Source organism: Peromyscus maniculatus, chromosome 6 (genome assembly GCF_049852395.1).
Source record: "Peromyscus maniculatus bairdii isolate BWxNUB_F1_BW_parent chromosome 6, HU_Pman_BW_mat_3.1, whole genome shotgun sequence".
Lineage (NCBI taxonomy): Eukaryota > Metazoa > Chordata > Mammalia > Rodentia > Cricetidae > Peromyscus > Peromyscus maniculatus.
This window is the reverse complement of record NC_134857.1, coordinates 15,967,700-15,985,283: the sequence shown is the minus strand read 5'-3', so window position 1 is coordinate 15,985,283 and position 17,584 is coordinate 15,967,700. Positions and strand designations below refer to the sequence as shown.

The following is a 17,584-nucleotide window of genomic DNA, read 5'->3' as shown; positions in this document are numbered from 1 at the left end:
GAAGGGGGGGAGCTTCTTATCCATGACTTGATCCTCATGGCTTGCTCAGCCTGCTTTTTCATAGAACCCAGGAACAGGAGCCCATAGTGAGTAAAAAAAATGTACTACAGACTTGCCTACAAGAAAATTTGATAGACGTTTCTCAATTGTGAATCCCTTTCCCCGAGTAACTATAAGTTGGCAAGAAACCAGCACATAATTTAGAATAAGGTATATGGTTAGCAATATTTTTGAGGAAAAAGTTGTCATTGACTGAGAGGATGTTATTCAGATAGTTAGTATAAACGTATTTGTACCAAAACACTATTATTTAAGAAAACTATATGAATAAGAAAAATCATGGCAATTTTATAGAGCATAATTGAATATGTGTCTTACCTTGGGATATTCCTGTAGACTAATCCCTGGTAAATGTATGTGTTGAGGTTAACTTTAGATATATCATATTTTTGTTGATTTTCTTTTATTTATTTGGAAAATAAAACACACTTTCCTTCAAATTCCATCATAAGGGATATAATATTCTTACTTAGTCGTATATTTAAAATTTTATCATCAGTTGTATATTTGAAATAAAGATATTAGCAAGCTTTTAAAAGTATTTACAGTGCTGAAAATAAACAAAATTAATAAAGTGTAAAGAAAGAAAATATATAAGTAGCCTAGTTAGTAAATCAAATGCAAGTGGGAATCCCTCGTGACTTCACACAGAATTGATTCCGACTAAGACAATGTAAAGACAAAAATGGGTTTGAGGCTATGAACTACATTGTGCTCATAAATTGAAAACTGACATGTAGCTAGGGGAGAATGTAATTACTCCCAATGTTAAAGAGAAATTAATCTCACAGGTCCCTTGCAGAAGCTACTTTTACAATATAGCGGGATGCCTTGGTGAAGTAAACACAGCCTTATAGGGTTCTAATTAACCTTTTGTCTTAGAGAAATAGCCTCCCACTGACAGAGGCATCTGCTTATGAAGACCTGCTTCTCACCTCTGCTCAGCCTCTGACAATTTTAGAAGAAGTTTCTGGGGTTCCCAGTCAACCTCCTTCTGGATTCAGGTATTGGAATAGCTGCTAGGACCCCGGGGGGCAGGAGGAAGCTGGGATGCTGTGCTTCTCACCCTCTCTTGACTTGGTATTGTCTCTAGCTGAGGTTGTGTCCTGCCTGCACTTGTGTAAGTAGAAAATTCTAGTATCCACCAGTTTATTTTCCTAGGTTTAATGGTGGCTTAATTCTGGGCTGCCTCACTATTTTCTGATAAGTTCCACATTCTTCATCCCTGATGTAATAACAGGCCTACACTGAATATCCATTGCTTGGGGGCTGGCTGAGAGGTAGTTTGCTCAAAAATGTCTCTGCCTTGCAAGAGAAAGGATGTGACTTGTATCCATAGTACTCATATAAAAGCCAGGCATGGCTACACATGACAGCTGAAATCTCAGAATTGGGAAGAAGAACACTGAAAGACACCTAGCACTTACTGGGCAACTATCTGAATATATAAACACCAGATTCAGAGAGAGACACACTGTCTCAAAAAGAAAGATGGAGAACAAATAAGGAAGACCCCTGACACTGACCTCTGGCCTTTAGATATATGTGTACATAAACCTTACACAACACACAAAATAAAATAAAACAATTGCTCACCCATTGCTTGAAATATTTAAGCTATTTTCTCATGTATAGGTCAACTCATAACTGACACAATAGATCTTTATAAAACACAATTTTTAACTCAATTCAATAATTGAGAAATTTTACACGAGGAAATATCGTGTAAAATTATCACCTGCCAATTACACTTCCAGGGATGCTTAAGCATTAGTGAAAACCAGACAAGATGTGCATAGGAACCATCTTCCCATCATGGAAAGTATTAGAATTCATCAGCATTACTACACTTCATACATCTTTAATGTAAGTTTTCCCAGGAAGATCACTAGACATACACTTACAAGCAACTCTGCAGTTGTAAATCACTATGATCCACAACAAACATTCTGGGAAAGCAGTACTGCTGGACTCTACCTTCATACAAGTGACAAAAGGTTGTTTGTTTCTCCTAAGTTCTTGGAAGACAATTTCCAATTGTTCTTCTCCACCCATTTTACTATGTATGTAAACTATGAGCCAATAACAATCATCAAGTTGTCACATTGGTATTCTTCCTAACAACTTAGATTAATTCCTCAATAAGAATGTTTTATTATAATTTGATTGAATAATCAATGCATTCTTGTCCCATAGCTATCCCACTAAGTCACCTTCAGTAGAGAAGGTAGCTTTTTGGATTATCTGATGGTTGGAACCTAATGAGTTTAAAAACAGATTGCCTACTTGAAAGGTGAGAAATACAAGGTTTCAACAACCCCTAGTTCCCCTGGGAGTAATTAATGGCAGTTATCTCATCCTATAAAACATATGTATTTCATTGTGGTGCCATTAAATTTGTAATCATGTGACAAATATCCTAGTTTTTATTGCTTTTGTTTCAAACCATCTTTGTATCCCAACATGGCCTAGCAAGATTTCTCAAAGGGAGAAAATGCATAAGCTAGAGTCTTTCAGTTGCCATTGTAGTTATGGTTACTATTATCAATTCATAAAAGCACATCATAAATTTATATTGCAGAACCAAAAACCTGAAAATGTGTGTCCTTCCATAAGTTTCTATTCCTGGTGTAAGTTGTGTTCATCCTCTTAACAAACTTACAACTCCAGTTTAATCTCTCTTCAGAGATTTACCTCCCAGGAAATGCATCCCACCAACATTCATTTCTCTGTACCTACCTGAAGGATTTCTTAATATCTTCTGCTTTGATCGTCTTGAGAATATCCTGGTATAACTGAGGGTCATTTGTTCGTGATGGTTTGGCATCAGAAGGGCAATTCATGTGTGCATAATAACCTATTAGAATTCCAAAACTAAATAGAATAGTGCCTATGCAAATTATTTTTAAAAGGTAGCAAAAGTTGCAGCGGCTGGTCTTTGGTGCAGACCTTGTGTAGTGGGTAACATAGTCAGACTCTTCTTGAAGTCTCTGGAACCTTCCTTTGGGTGAACTTGCTGGTTGAATAGAATCAAGATGGAGGTCTAAAGTTTCTGAGTGGCCCAAGTTCTGAGTCTCAGCATTATCTGGTTGGAACTGGTCAAAGCCAGGCTCTTCCAGCTCCTTCTCCATATCCCACTCTAAATCAAGAGCAGTGGCTTGGATGTCATCATTGTCTAAGTACTGTGAGTGTCCTGAGGTTCTTAAATCTGCATTGACCTTCTGATAAGCCATCTTTTTACCTATGGAAATAAGAGAAAATGAATATTATACTACATTAAAATAACTAGTTTATTTTTAAAATTAAAAGTAAAAACAAAATATAAAACAAGGAAGTCTATGTGAGTGCATAAAACTTTAATGATTAGTGTCTGGACAGGAGGCTTAGGCAGGTGTAGCTCCAACATGAGGTTGTATGTTTAGACTCCATCCTCAGGCAAGAGAGCTGACTGTGGTGGTATAAACTCCTACAGTCCTAGAACTAGGGAGGTAGAAACATGGGATCCCCGGGACTGGCTGGACAGATATCTTAGATAACTATGCATGCTCTAGACCATGTCTCAAAAAGAAAGTAAGTGAGAATGCCTGACATTGTCCTCTGACATTCACATGCATATGCACAAATGTGCATATACACCCCTACATTTAGTAAGCATAACCACTTCCCTAGGGAAAGCAACATTTAATCATCAATAATTCAATTATATTTTCTGTTAAATATAATAGGGAAGGAAGACATAAGCATTAAAAATTGGAAGTACTTGGTAGAAATCCTATTTAAAAAGCATTACAAAACTACATGTACAGCCAGTTTCTGCAGTTGTGGAGAGTGACAAGAGAATACAGATGTGCATAATATGTAACCGAGAGGCCAGTGTCAAGCCTGTCCTTAGAAACAACTTTAAACGTTTTAGGACAAATGCACTGAAGGAATGATTTGATCTCTTCCAAGGAAAAAAGGATTAAAGACCTTAGGATGATTACATAAGCTAGAGCTGCTTCTGAAAACACAAATCTACAATTGGAACAGGTAAAGCAGATAAACAAGAATCAATGCTATACTATGGCACATTCACACAGCCATGGTTAAAGAGACGGGCTTGACATTTTTAAGCTATCAGCCAGGACAAAGGCATTCCCAGGAACTGTGACATAGACTGGCCTGGATCAGTGAAGTTTAAGTAAAAGTCCAGGATGGCATGGGTCCAAAGACCAGACACTTTGCCAGCTTGGGAGGTCTTGGTTTCATAACCTTGCAGGCGGCAGATGGAAGTTTTTCTCTCCTACAGTTTCGGATGACTGTCTGTTGTGTCCTGCTGAGCGGTTTTAGGATAAGTCAGCTAATTAACTGTAGGTGGTCTCATTTCTGTAAGCCACTGGAGCATTGTCGCTCCAGATTAACAGTGTCTACACTGTTTACACTTAAATTTTATGTGTGCTAGACTTGTCATCTTAGCTGGATGCGGAGGTCCTTCGCCATGCTTTATGACATTTTATATCTCCCAGTGGAAGGGGTAAAGCACAATGCTCAACTGATATTTGGTAAGTTAATTCTTAATGATAGTCATTGACAAATCAATATCAACAAAGAAGATAAAAAACCAGGGCTTCATGAGATAAGGTAGCATCATCCACAGAATTCTGACATTTCACAGGTTGGCTAACAGAGACTCAAGTAATAAAAATGCTCTGAATTTTTAGGAATATTACACACAACTTAATATTCAATCATGCACAACAAAAATATAAGTCTAAAATTCCCATATACTACTCTATCAAATAGGATCCATTCTTATCGAGAATTGACCCAAAACAGACAAAGGAAAGATGAATGGATCCTTATTCTTACAAGGAAAACAAGACAATCACTCTCAAGAGACAAATGTCTATAAAACCCAAAAGAAGAGACAAAATGTGCTGAGTTGTTCTAACAGAATCTATGGGAAGAATGAATTTAAGATTTCTTCTTATTTTGTGAATAGTATTTATTAACCCTTTGAGAATTTCATATAATGTATTTTGATCGTATGTACTTGCCTACTCCAATTCCTTCTAATGCACTCCCACATCCCTACTCACCCAGTTTCACATCCTTTGTTTGTTTAACTCCAGTGAGTGCAATTGCTCTTGGGTGAAGGGCCAAACCTAGAGTGTGGTCCTACCAAGGGCAAGATCATAGTGCCTAGAAAAGTGACTTGCCCTTTCCTAGCAGCTTTACTTGCTAAGAGGTCCTCAGGGAAGGGCGCCCACCTTCTAAGACCACATGCTGATTTTGTCTGCCACAACTGCTGTGGGTTCGTATGTACACCTGTCTTGTTGTGTTCAGAGAGCCACTTTATTGCAATCATACACAGCCTAAAGCTTTTACAGTCTTACACTCCCTCTTCCTCCATGATCCCTATGCTTTGGGGGAACAGCATATGCCACAGATTCCAATTAGTGCTGAACACTCTGTAGTCTTTATTCTCTGTATTCTGACAAGTTGTGGGTTTCTGCCAATCTACTGCAACAAGAAAAGCTTCTCGTTGAGAGTTGAGAGATGCATTACTATATGCACATAATGATGTCATTAAACTTATCTTAATATGATGTCAATTTAGCAGAATAATGGTAGTGGGTCCATGGCCTACCTAGTCACAGGCTATGCTGCCAGTTCTAGATTCCATTGAGGTAACTTGGGCACAAAAAGACAAACTTCACTTTTTTTCTCATATGTGAATGTTCATGTTGAATATTTAGATGTGTATGTTTCTTTTAGAATATCCATAGAGGTCAGGAAACTTGTGAGAAATCATAAGGGAAGGACTTTCAGGGGAGGGGAGATACAATGTGATGATATAAAGAGGAAAAGGGAAAGTATTGGAAGTGGAAGGGTCATATGGGGTAGGGGTGGGAGGAAAGGGTAAAGGGAATGTTTAGGATGTGGTAATGAATATTACAGACCTTTTGAAAATGTCATATGGAAATTTACTACTGTACAAGTTTGCTTACACACACACACACACACACACACACACACACACACACACACACACACATTTTAAACCAAGTTACCCTATAATAAAGGAACAACACCCCTAGTAGGCATCACAATGTAGCAAATATAAAACCCAGTGTCAGAATTATTTCTCTTTAAGTTGTTAGCCAGCAAGGTCCGACAGAACCCCAGATATTACAGTTTATTGACATTACTCCTGGTTAACCTCTACAACTGAACAGTCACCTCAAACTGACAAAGATACTACATATGTGGATCACAGAACAACAAAAATAATTATTTAAGAATGTATATTCTTAGGGTGGGAAAGATGGCTCAGAATTTGAGTATTTGCTGCTCAAGAGATCCAAGTTCAGATCCTAGAACCCACAAATGTGTATAACTCTCATTTTGGTGGACCTGATACCCTCTTCTGGCATCCACAGGCACTAGAGAGACATGAAGCACAGACAAATATTCATGCATACACACACACACACACACACACACACACACACACACACAAATAAATCTTAAAAACACAGTAAACTCTCGGTTGCTTTTGGTAGTTTTACCCAAAGAGGAGGAATGTGAACCAGGAACCTAGGCAGGGAAAGCTTTGAGAAGGCTCAGAAAGCACAAGCACAGTTCATTTGCAGACCTTGGGATGCTGTGCTGGCCAGGGATGCTTCCCATGCCACAGATGCTGAGGCAAGACTAGCACAGAGAGAGGTGAGAAGGGAAGGGATTCTCTGCCACCTGGGGCTCACACCATGGAGTAAACATGGCAACAGTATAGCTTATCCACTGCTTGTAGTTTTGATTAAAAGAATTGGAAGCAATAGTTCTAGATTTAGAGACAAAATAATAAATGTAAAAGATTGAAGAAATAAAATGAATTATATAATGTACCATAAATACATAATTCTGGGGCTGGAGAGATGGCTCGGGGGTTAAGACGGCTGGAGGTTGCAGTGTTGTGGAACTTCTGGATATGTGTCAAGACCGCAGTCATGGATGTGGACATGTATTTGAAGTTTATAGCCTGTCTCACTTCCACTCTCACCTTTTCCTCCTGATCCACAACGATGCAAAGAGCCACACAGCAGGCTCCTGCTGCCACAGAGACCCCAGCTGCACGGTCTCTCCCATTTTGATGGATTCTATGTCCTTGCACAATGAACTAAAATAAATCATTCCCCCTTTAAGTTGTTTCTTGTCAGGTATTTGATCATAGTAATGACTGAAGAGACTAATAAAGTCTGTATATCAAAACAAAAACATGATATATTAACCATAATCATGAAATTGCTATTTCTAGGCATTAGAACATCAGGAATGGTTTCTTGTATTCTGTTTTTTTTCTCTCACTCCTTCACTCTTGACTCTTTTCTAAAATAATTTTTCCCAAGCAATTTAAGAAAGCTCAGCATTTGTATAAAGTTGTTGGTTTTGTTTTTTTCTTTTGTAGCTCTGTGCTTACTTCCTGTTTTTATTACATCAAAATATGCAGATAAAATGAATGACATATTAGGTTAGTGATAATTTTTCAGACAGCTTAAATGATGTTTGGTTAAGAAATAGAGGAAGACTCAAAATAATACTTTGTGTAAATAATACATTTAATAAATATACTAGGTAGTCAGAAAATTCCAAAGATAGCTGAATGAATGAAAGACTTACTCAGCCCTAGTGCACAGCGCAAACCGGACTCCAGAACTGCATTCCTCATTCAGACAGTGTAAGGTGGCTGAGTTTTTATAAAATGAGGGCTACAAATTAGGTGATAAACCAACAATTAATACTTCAGGAGCCAATTTACTTTAATGTACTTTATAAACTGCAATTTCTTATCACAAAGGAAGTAATTCTTTCTTTAGTTAGAACATCAATAAGTTGTTACCATTCTGGCATGACACAGATTCACCACTCATCTACTTAGGGAATCTTCATACTCAGTCTTATTGACGCTCCTTTCTTCTTTCCTCTAACTTCCGCCTCCCATTCTCACTTTCTGCCTCCCAGCCCCAAGTTTTCCTTTCCAGCTTCATGTCATATGTGTCACATCCCTCCCTGCCCTTCCTCGTAGCCCATTTGTGTATTTTCTATGTAAATATACCATTCATACGGACAATTTCTTTGAAGTATAGCATGCACTTTGATCTGTTTGTAGTTCCTTTTTTAAACTGTCAGTGCCTTTGGTGCAAGCCAAGGTTGTCTGAATCAGCAACTGCTACTCGCTGCTACCAGCAGTGGTTTGGCTGCAGAGTCATGGCCTGAGGGGATTCCATTCCCTCAGGCACCGACTCTTTCAAAGCTGCACAGAGAACTTATCTATATCTCTGTCCCTCTAAAGAACTCAAAGGTCAAGGTAGAATTCTCCTCAGAGAGGCTGAATATCAAGTAGCTCAGGTCCTCTGCTTGCTCCTGTCCTGCAAAATACACTCCTGGACCCGGGACCCTACTTAAAAACCCCTCTCTACCTGGCTCCTCCCTACCATTTCCTGACAACTAGTCGCTGACTCAGCCTCCTGACTACAGGTGAATTTTATTTAATGAAACATATCTTTGCATCATTAAACAAATGTTCCAGCGCATAAACAATAGTAACACACCTTAATATTCTACAACAGTTTATACCTCATATTCTTCCCTTTCTCACCACTCTCCCTCTACCCTACCACATTGTCTTTACATTTTCAATTATATACAGTAGATGGATTTGCTCAGCCGTTGTCTTAATGACATTATCTAGACTTTTCTCACATATCACTGAATAAGAATCTCTTTCTATCCTCTCCCTCCAACTCTCTTTCATTTTTTAGTATTTAATGTAAACATGGCTTGTCTCAATGAAGACTTGGCATATGAGAGCTGTGAAGGAATTGTGATAATTATAATTTTGACCTCTAATATAAACATTTAAAGTCATCTCTCTACAAATCATTTAAAAACGAACTGAAAGGTTGAGAGCGAGTTTTCATCTTTAGCCTGACAATAGGCATTCCATCACATGTGCATCATAATTTAACGCTTTTCAAGCACCAGGCAGAGCCATCAATTAAGGTGTATTGCAGATACAGATATTAAGTCCTCACCATGATGGGTGTCTGTCTGACATCCTCACTACCACATTTAGCCTCATTACACACTAATAATTTTCAGTAAACTCTTTCTTGTGGTGGAACACTACCTGGGTCAAAGAATAGTGAAGTCACTTGATATAATAAACATCAGAAACATTTCTGATGGAAAATTGTCAAGGAAATGAGTACATAATAGCATTTATAATGGAAGATTGTAATCCTTTACCTGGAAAACAATTATATTTACATATATTATATATAGGTATATATGAAATTTATTTTTATATGCATCTATAATATAACAGCAAATATGAATACATATATTAAATTTGCTAATTCATTTTAAAATTTTTCTTCTCTTATAGAAAGGTTTATGGACTTATTACAAAATATAACATTTATGTATTTTCTCTAGCAGTTTATTTTCACTTCAATGAACCAAATAAAAACAAAATTGAAAAGTAAACTCCAAATAACTAAAATTTTTTTTTCTATTATATAATTTCTTTTCTATCTTTAAGCAGAGAAGATAAGTTAAATATTTCCACTGCAGTTTATACTTAAGTCAAACTATTGCTTGGGAAAATGAAAATAAATATTTTCCCATCCCTAGTGTGTCTTCATTATAGCAATGGACAGCTTTTCCCCTCAATGTTCATTGTACTTTGCTTAGTGAGATGTGTGCACTTCTTAACAGCATCTGTCATGGAAGACCAAGCGCATGCCTCAGAAGAAGAGCAGAGGCAGCCCAGTGCTAGAAAAACTAAGCAGTCATTTGTAAGTAAATACTTCAGTTTACATTGCACATTTATGTTATTTCCACAGTAATGTTCCATAGGCCAAATAAGGTTAAATTTAGTATGTCTTCTAGAATTAATACATAAAATGTAAATGTTTTTTAAATATTCTTATTATTTATTCTTTGAAAACTGCATTCACCACTGACTTCCTCCACCTTGTGCTGGTGGAACTCATCCTTCTTCTTCTTCTTCTTCTTCTTCTTCTTCTTCTTCTTCTTCTTCTTCTTCTTCTTCTTCTTCTTCTTCTTCTTCTTCTTCTTCTGCTTCTGCTTCTGCTTCTTCTTCTTCTGCTTCTTCTTCTTCTGCTTCTTCTTCTTCTGCTTCTTCTTCTGCTTCTTCTTCTTCTGCTTCTTCTTCTGCTTCTTCTTCTTCTGCTTCTTCTTCTCCTTCTTCTCCTTCTCCTTCTTCTCCTTCTTCTCCTTCTTTTCCTTCTTCTTTTTCTTCTCCTTCTTCTCCTTCTCCTTCTCCTTCTCCTTCTCCTCCTTCTCCTTCTCCTTCTCCTCCTTCTTCTTCTTCTTCTATTTATTCTTTGCTTAATGTCTCTTAAAATTATTTTTTTGTTTTTGTTTTGTTTTCTGAGACAGTGTTTCTCTGTGTATCTTTGTGCCTTTCCTGGAACTCACGCTGTAGACCAGGCTTGCCTTGAACTCACAGAGATCCTCCTGCATCTGCCTCCCGAGTGCTGGGATTAAAGGTATATGCCACCACTGCCTGGCTCTTAAATTATTATCAATAGCCCAGTGAGTCCAAGTGGGGCTGACCATCTGTGAATGTGTGTGAAGACACCTTCTGGGACATGAGGCAATCTGTCCTAAGCCACAGCCCACAGATAAATTAGGATCCTCCTTTCACAACCAGCCATGGCCAATTGCTCCTCATCTAGTCCTGGGGCCTTGAGAGATGCTTCCTCACTCATGCTGGCATCTTGATTTGCTTGAGCTTGTGCAAGTCTAGTGTAAGACACAGCTGTTCTGAGTTGATCTGTGCACCCGTTATTCCTTGTCCCCAAAAGAACATTTCAGTGTACTTCTCTCCAGATTCAAACTCCTACATTGTTTTCAGACCATTCTTCCTCATTGTTTCTTGAGCTTTCAGTAGTGGGAGGTCAATACAAATGACCCATCTGCAGATGAACCTTCACCCTGGCTTATCCTTATCATGTTAACTAGTTATGAGTCTCTATATTAACCATTACTCCCTCAATGCAATAAAAATTATGTAATGAGAAACTCAGAGCCAACATCATCCCCAGTGGATGAAAACATGAGTCCCATGAGGTCATAAGAGACAAATTTGTCTATCATCTTGAATCCTTTTCAATGTTGTGCTCAATCTATTAGCTGGAGCAATAAAGCAAGAGAACAAAATTAAAGGAGACAAATAGGAGAATAGAAAACAAGACTGTTTGTATTAGTTATGGTTTCTATTGCTGGGAAGAGAATCCATGACCATAGCTACTTTTATTAGGGAAACATTTCATTGGGATGGATTCCTGTTTCACAGGCTTTGTCCACTATCATCATAGCAGGACATGGCAGCATGCAGGCAGACATGGTCCTGGATAAGGAGCTGAGAGCTCTACATCTTGATCAGCAAGCAGTAAAAGAACCCTTCTGCCTGCGGTGTCCCAGCTTCCCGAATCAGGGCCTAAAATTTTTAAAATATGTGCTCTTTTGAGAAAATGTGATTCCTTTCCCCCATAGAATGCATTTCTCTATAAAATAAAACAGCTGTTCTCTAACAGGCAAGTAAATGACATAACATGTTTCCTTTAACTAATACTTTTGAATTCCAGAGCGAAATGGAAATTTTATATTACAAAGACAAACTGTAGATATGCATTATGATCATATAATTGTACTTAAACTTATGTTTATAATACTGAGGCATGTGATCCACTTAACTTAAAGTGTCATATCACTTCAATGGCTTAAAAATAGTACAAACACAGAGACTTTAATCGATGTTAACCACGTGTCCTAGATTGATTTTATTGCTGTGCTAAAGGCTATGACCAATAGCAACTTGGAAAGAAAAGGCTTATTTTGCTTATATATACTTAGTGCTCACATTCTATCATTGTAGAAAGCTGAGGCAGGAGATCAGATAGAGCAGGAACCTGGAAGCAGGAGCTGATGCAGATGAGTGCTGCTTACTGGTTTGCTTTCTCTGTCTTCTTGCTTGACCTGCTTTCTTACAGAACCAAGAACTACCAGCTCAGTGGTGGGAGCTGACAGATAGTGGGCTGGGAGGGGCTCCCCATCAACCATTAGTGAGGAAAGCACCCATACACTTTTACAGGACAATATTATGTAGGTATTTCTCAATTGAGTTTCCATTTCCCCATATATTTCAGGCTTGTATCAAGTTAAAGAAAAAAGAAGAAAGTAAATAGCCAGAACACACCATAAATCTCCCTGGAGAAAAAAAATCCAGTATAGTACAGATAAAGCCATAGTATTTATCACATTTCTTCTAGTAGAAATTTCAACAATATGCATACTCTCTATAGTATGGCATTTGATCCTTTTTAAAAAATCTGTTCTATGAAAAGTATAATATACTCTTTTGATTTTAACAAATCTTCTTTACTGAGATATGACCTTTCCATATTAACATTTTAAATTTCAGATGTTGGAACACTTTTCATTCACATACACTTACATTTTTATAAGGAAAAATAAAGAAGACATGAGTTGAATTAAAACACATTTTTCAGGCCAATATAAGCTTAGGTCAATAAAATAAACTTACAGAGATGGTGAGGTGGCTTAGTAGGTAAAATGCTTTCCATGTAAGTATGAAGTATGAGAATCTGGGTTTAGACATCAGAGCCAGGCGTGGCAGGGGTCCCTGCAACCCCAGGCCTGGAGAAGCTGAGACACAGAATTTCTGGAGCTCAGTAACGAGTCGGCCTTAGCCTCTCAATGAACTCCAGGTTCTGTAACAAATAGAACATAGCATGGGCAGGACAGTGTAGGGGAACATCTGGCATCTACTCCTGGCTTCCTCAATTGTACACATGTGCATGCGCACATACATGTGTATACAACTAAATGAACATAACCATATACTACATTCATATGTACTCAAACATATAAGCATAATAACATTTCATATACAGAACATAATACATCTAAACTAAGTCCAATTTTCTAAATGTTAATTCTCTTACATTCTTACTGACTGAAACAAGGTAAGTTACATAGACATAAAGGGAAATATAGAAATAAGTTGGAAATTTTCAAGTGTAGAATATAATCTGTGGAAGTTCCAGGTCTACCCTAATATAGTGGCTATCAAATTTCTCTTTCCTTCTGCTGCCCAGGACAAAGCAAAACAATGCTGCCTAGAATTTGGCAGTTACAGCTCACATTTGGCGCATTATTGACCAGTTTTCCATCATTAAACCCCTTCGCTTCATTTTGTCCCTCTCCCTACTACGTGTGGTTTGCACAGGCTTGAGAGGGTCTTAAGGGTATCCAGAGTTAGTGCATCCACACAATCATCACTTAGCTCCTTGAGAACTGTCAGAAGGAGTGTCTTGGTTTGAGAGATACACTGCAATCTTTTATCCTTTTAGCTGACACGAATGATCTTAAATTGTTGCTTTTTGATGGAGGCTTTGGATTTCCAGGAATAGGCAAAGATTTTACCTTCATAAGGCCACCAAAAACAGTCTTTTACATTTTCAAAAATATGTATTGACTTACTTTATAAATATCTTTATTTTCTAAAAAAGTATTAATATATTTATGCAAACTAGAAATGTATTATTCTGAAGTTTATATTGTAGGGTTTTCCAAAATTGTAATATAGAAGGACAATTCTAAGCCCAGCTTGGCAACTCTGGCTCTCAGAGTCTATATGCTTTACTTACTAAAATGGCTTTGTCATACACACTCTGGGATTTTATTAAGAAAAAGGTTTTACGAGCCGGGCGGTGGTGGCGCACGCCTTTAATCCCAGCACTCGGGAGGCAGAGGCAGGCGGATCTTTGTGAGTTCGAGGCCAGCCTGGGCTACCAAGTGAGTTCCAGGAAAGGCGCAAAGCTACACAGAGAAACCCTGTCTCGAAAAACCAAAAAAAAAAAAAAAAAAAGAAAAAGGTTTTACTATGATTTTACTATGACTAACTGCTGGGAAATGCCATCCCAGAGGGAAACATTTATACAATGTATGTATTTCTTATAAAACTATTTCACATAGCAAAACATATCATACAAACCTTCTCAAATCTAAATTGGGAATATTCTGAAAACCAATTCTTTTTCTCAAAACACAAGACGAAAGTCCAAATATAAAGTTTATTGTTGAGCTTTCAAATTCTGGGACCACAAGGGAAAGGAAATTAAAATTGGTGATTTAACCCAAAGTGTGACAGTGAAGGAAGAGATTAGTTATAGATTAACTGCATGCCATGTGTCTTACTTGATAAATATATGCTGAGAAGCTGGGCCTCACTGAGTGGCTTATCATGTTTCCCTGGGTACGAAAAGCACACCCATGGGAAGGGAGGCAAGACTTGTGACCCTTAGCCACTTTGGTGAAATATAAAAGAGTTTTCACTTGACAACTGATGACCGGATCCAGGTTGAACTGCTTTCTAAGAATTGTCTAAACAGGGATAGAGAGATGGCTCAGTGGATAAAGGTATTTGTTGCCAAACCTGATGAACTGATCTTCAGGTCCTAGATTTCAGAAAGAGAAAATCAACTCCACAAAATTGTCATCTGACCATCATGGGGACAATGTGACATACACACAAACAATAAAAAATAACGAAGTAATAAAAGAGAAAACAAACCACCCCAAGTTCTGTTAATTATGTCTTCCTATACTGTCATGTATAGAGTCATGCAAATATTGAAGTCAAGCAAAGAATTCTTTTCAATATTTTCTTCTATATCTCATGAGAAAATTATCATTTTAGATCGTTTTCTTCCTGTAACTGACCTTTCTTCAAGTATGGTAAAGTAGCATCTGTTAACCTTTACAATAAAATGTGTGTTTTAACTTAAAAAAAGAAATATTACAACCATACATTATCACATCTGCTTGACAGTTTATATGAAAAATTAATTTTCATCATCAGTTTATATACATGAAGACTATGAGTTGAGACTTATTCAAATATGTATCAACCATGTGTTGCTTACATGTTATTTAAAGGGGGAGAATTAAAGGCCTTGAATAGAACATTTAGTTATGGTGATATGAAATTAAATGTCAGGAAAAAGGGCATGAAAATACAATAGTCACAAGGACATTGAACATAAAACACTTAACAGAATTTCTATATAATTGTCACCATTGAAAAGTACATTATTATATTACAGCATGATAATCCTACAAAATTCACCTAGCACCTCAGTTTTAAAATGCCAGTATTACTACTTAAGTAGCATGAGTTTTAGCATCTTTTCCATTTCTTTGTCATCACAATCTTCTTTTGATGGAAACTTTTTGCATCCCATCAGCCTTTCCATTCTTCCTGATTTTACTACTGCTATCTCAGGGACCCACTGGGAAATAATACACCTGACTAAATAAAACTCATTTCATTTTTTTCAAAGATAATACACTTTATGCAATTCAAACAATGAAGAACAGTTTTAAGTTATGACTGAACCAAAGATGACAATTTCTCTAATATTTCATACATATCAAATCTCAAGTCTTCAAAGTAATAGTTAAACTTCATTTTTCCTTAACTGGTGGAGCTGCAGCTGCAGTTTCTTACCCTGTGTGAGAACTAAAGTTTCTTCTTCAAGTATTTCTATTCCCACTCCCTTCAGGAATGGAAATGCGTTAGGATTCTCAGTCCCACCACTTCCCTCATAGACGTGACCTCTATAATACTATTAAGTAAAATAATTACATCTGAACTATGTCTTCAAAATACATTCCTGTAACATATGTTCAAAACTTTCTTCTCTGTAAAGATCAAACTATCCGGAAGCACCAAGAGTTCAAAGTACCTTGTTGAGGTAGAAAAGACCATAAAAGGAGGATGGTAGGCCCAGTATTCAGAACTAAATGTTATACATGTAAGAAACACTAGCTTTCCAGACTAGACCAGCCACCAACTGTTTATCATGGAGTGACACATAGTTTACACCATGTGGTACAGGAGGACAGGCCTTCTGAATCACAGAGTGTCACACAGTTCACATCATGTGGTACAGGAGGACAGGCCTTCTGAATCACAGAGTGACACACAGTTCACATCATGTGGTACAGGAGGACGGGCCTTCTGAATCACAGAGTGGCACACAGTTCATACCATGTGGTGCAGGAGGACGGGCCTTCTGAATCACAGAGTGACACACAGTTCACATCATGTGGTACAGGAGGACGGGCCTTCTGAATCACAGAGTGGCACACAGTTCATACCATGTGGTGCAGGAGGACGGGCCTTCTGAATCACAGAGTGGCACACGGTTCACACCATGTGGTACAGGAGGACAGGCCTTCTGAATCACAGAGTGATACACAGTTCACACCATGTGGTACAGGAGGATGGGCCTTCTGAATCACAGAGTGGCACACAGTTCACACCATGTGGTGCAGGAAGACGGAAGCCTTCCAAGTTTTGCTGAAGTTCCTCTGCAAAGAATGAGCTATAACAAGATGGCTAGAGGTCAAAGCTATGCATTTTGTGGGTATATTTTTTCTCAAATAAATACCACATATCCTATTTGGCCAAAGCAAACCTGACTATACCATTTGGTTTAATATCCTACACCACAGAAACTAGCTATGTGCTTCCACTGATGAACACTTGTCTAGCTTGTACATAGCTCCTGGTCCAACATCACACACACACACACACACACACACACACACACACACACACACACACACACACACACCTTCTATGAGCTGTTTCATTCTGCAAAAGCAAGAAATTCTGCAGCATCTTTTTAATTTATTTATTCTATGTGTCTTTTACATTGTGTATCTTGATCCCATTCATTTGCCAGTCCTTTTGTGTCTGCTCTCTGTCCTTGTGCAGCCCCCAAATAAAACAAAATTTAAGGGAAAAAATAAAATAAAAGGAAAAATCTTAAAAACCTCATCAAGGAAGCTACTGTGTGACACAGTGAATCACTTTGTCCGTGTATCTTTACTTGCAAGTGTTCATTGCAAAAAGTCATTGGTCTGGTTCGAGGCCTCCGGTTTCTACTACCCTACTGATGCTGGGCCCTCACTGGGGCTCCTCTGGATATCCTGTGTTGCCCTGTGTTGTGGAGATCCTGCAGCTTTGGGTCTGCAGGTCATGTCACTTCACATGCTCCAGCAGATCAGAGATGGAGTGGATGATTGGGGTGGATCAAGTGATAACCTTAGGTCTGGGTCTGGGCAGCTGTAGGGTTGGTCTTCCAGATGTGAAATGGGGACAGCTGTCCCATGCTTAGAACTTCACAGCTGGCTCACCCATACCTGCACTAACAGTCAGCTTTCCCATTCTTATGATGGCAGGGCCAGCTCTCCAACCTGCCCCAGATGTTGATGTGGGGGGGGAGATGAAGGGAACAATACTCTCCCACTCATACCACCACCAGACACATGGATAATGAGGACATCTCTTCTATGCTAACAATTTCTGGGCTGGCTCACCCACACCTCTGCTGCAGATTCTTCTTTTGTGAAATCTTAA

The 17,584-nt window shown here is 38.1% G+C and overlaps 1 protein-coding gene across 8 annotated transcripts in view; it reads right to left on the bottom strand.

Annotated features, from left to right (window-relative positions):
* Window positions 1–17,584, bottom strand: part of Naaladl2 (N-acetylated alpha-linked acidic dipeptidase like 2) — a 1,286,850-nt gene that overhangs the window by 693,759 nt on the left and 575,507 nt on the right. For 7 of the 8 annotated variants that reach the window (XM_076573982.1, XM_076573983.1, XM_076573985.1 and 4 more), the window contains one exon: window positions 2,800–3,301. In XM_076573982.1, coding sequence (XP_076430097.1) covers window positions 2,800–3,293 — 494 coding nt within the window. In that variant the 5' untranslated portion in view covers window positions 3,294–3,301. Of the gene's footprint in view, window positions 1–2,799; window positions 3,302–7,719; window positions 7,924–17,584 lie in introns of those variants that run through there. The other variant, XM_042278859.2, reaches the window with a different exon arrangement.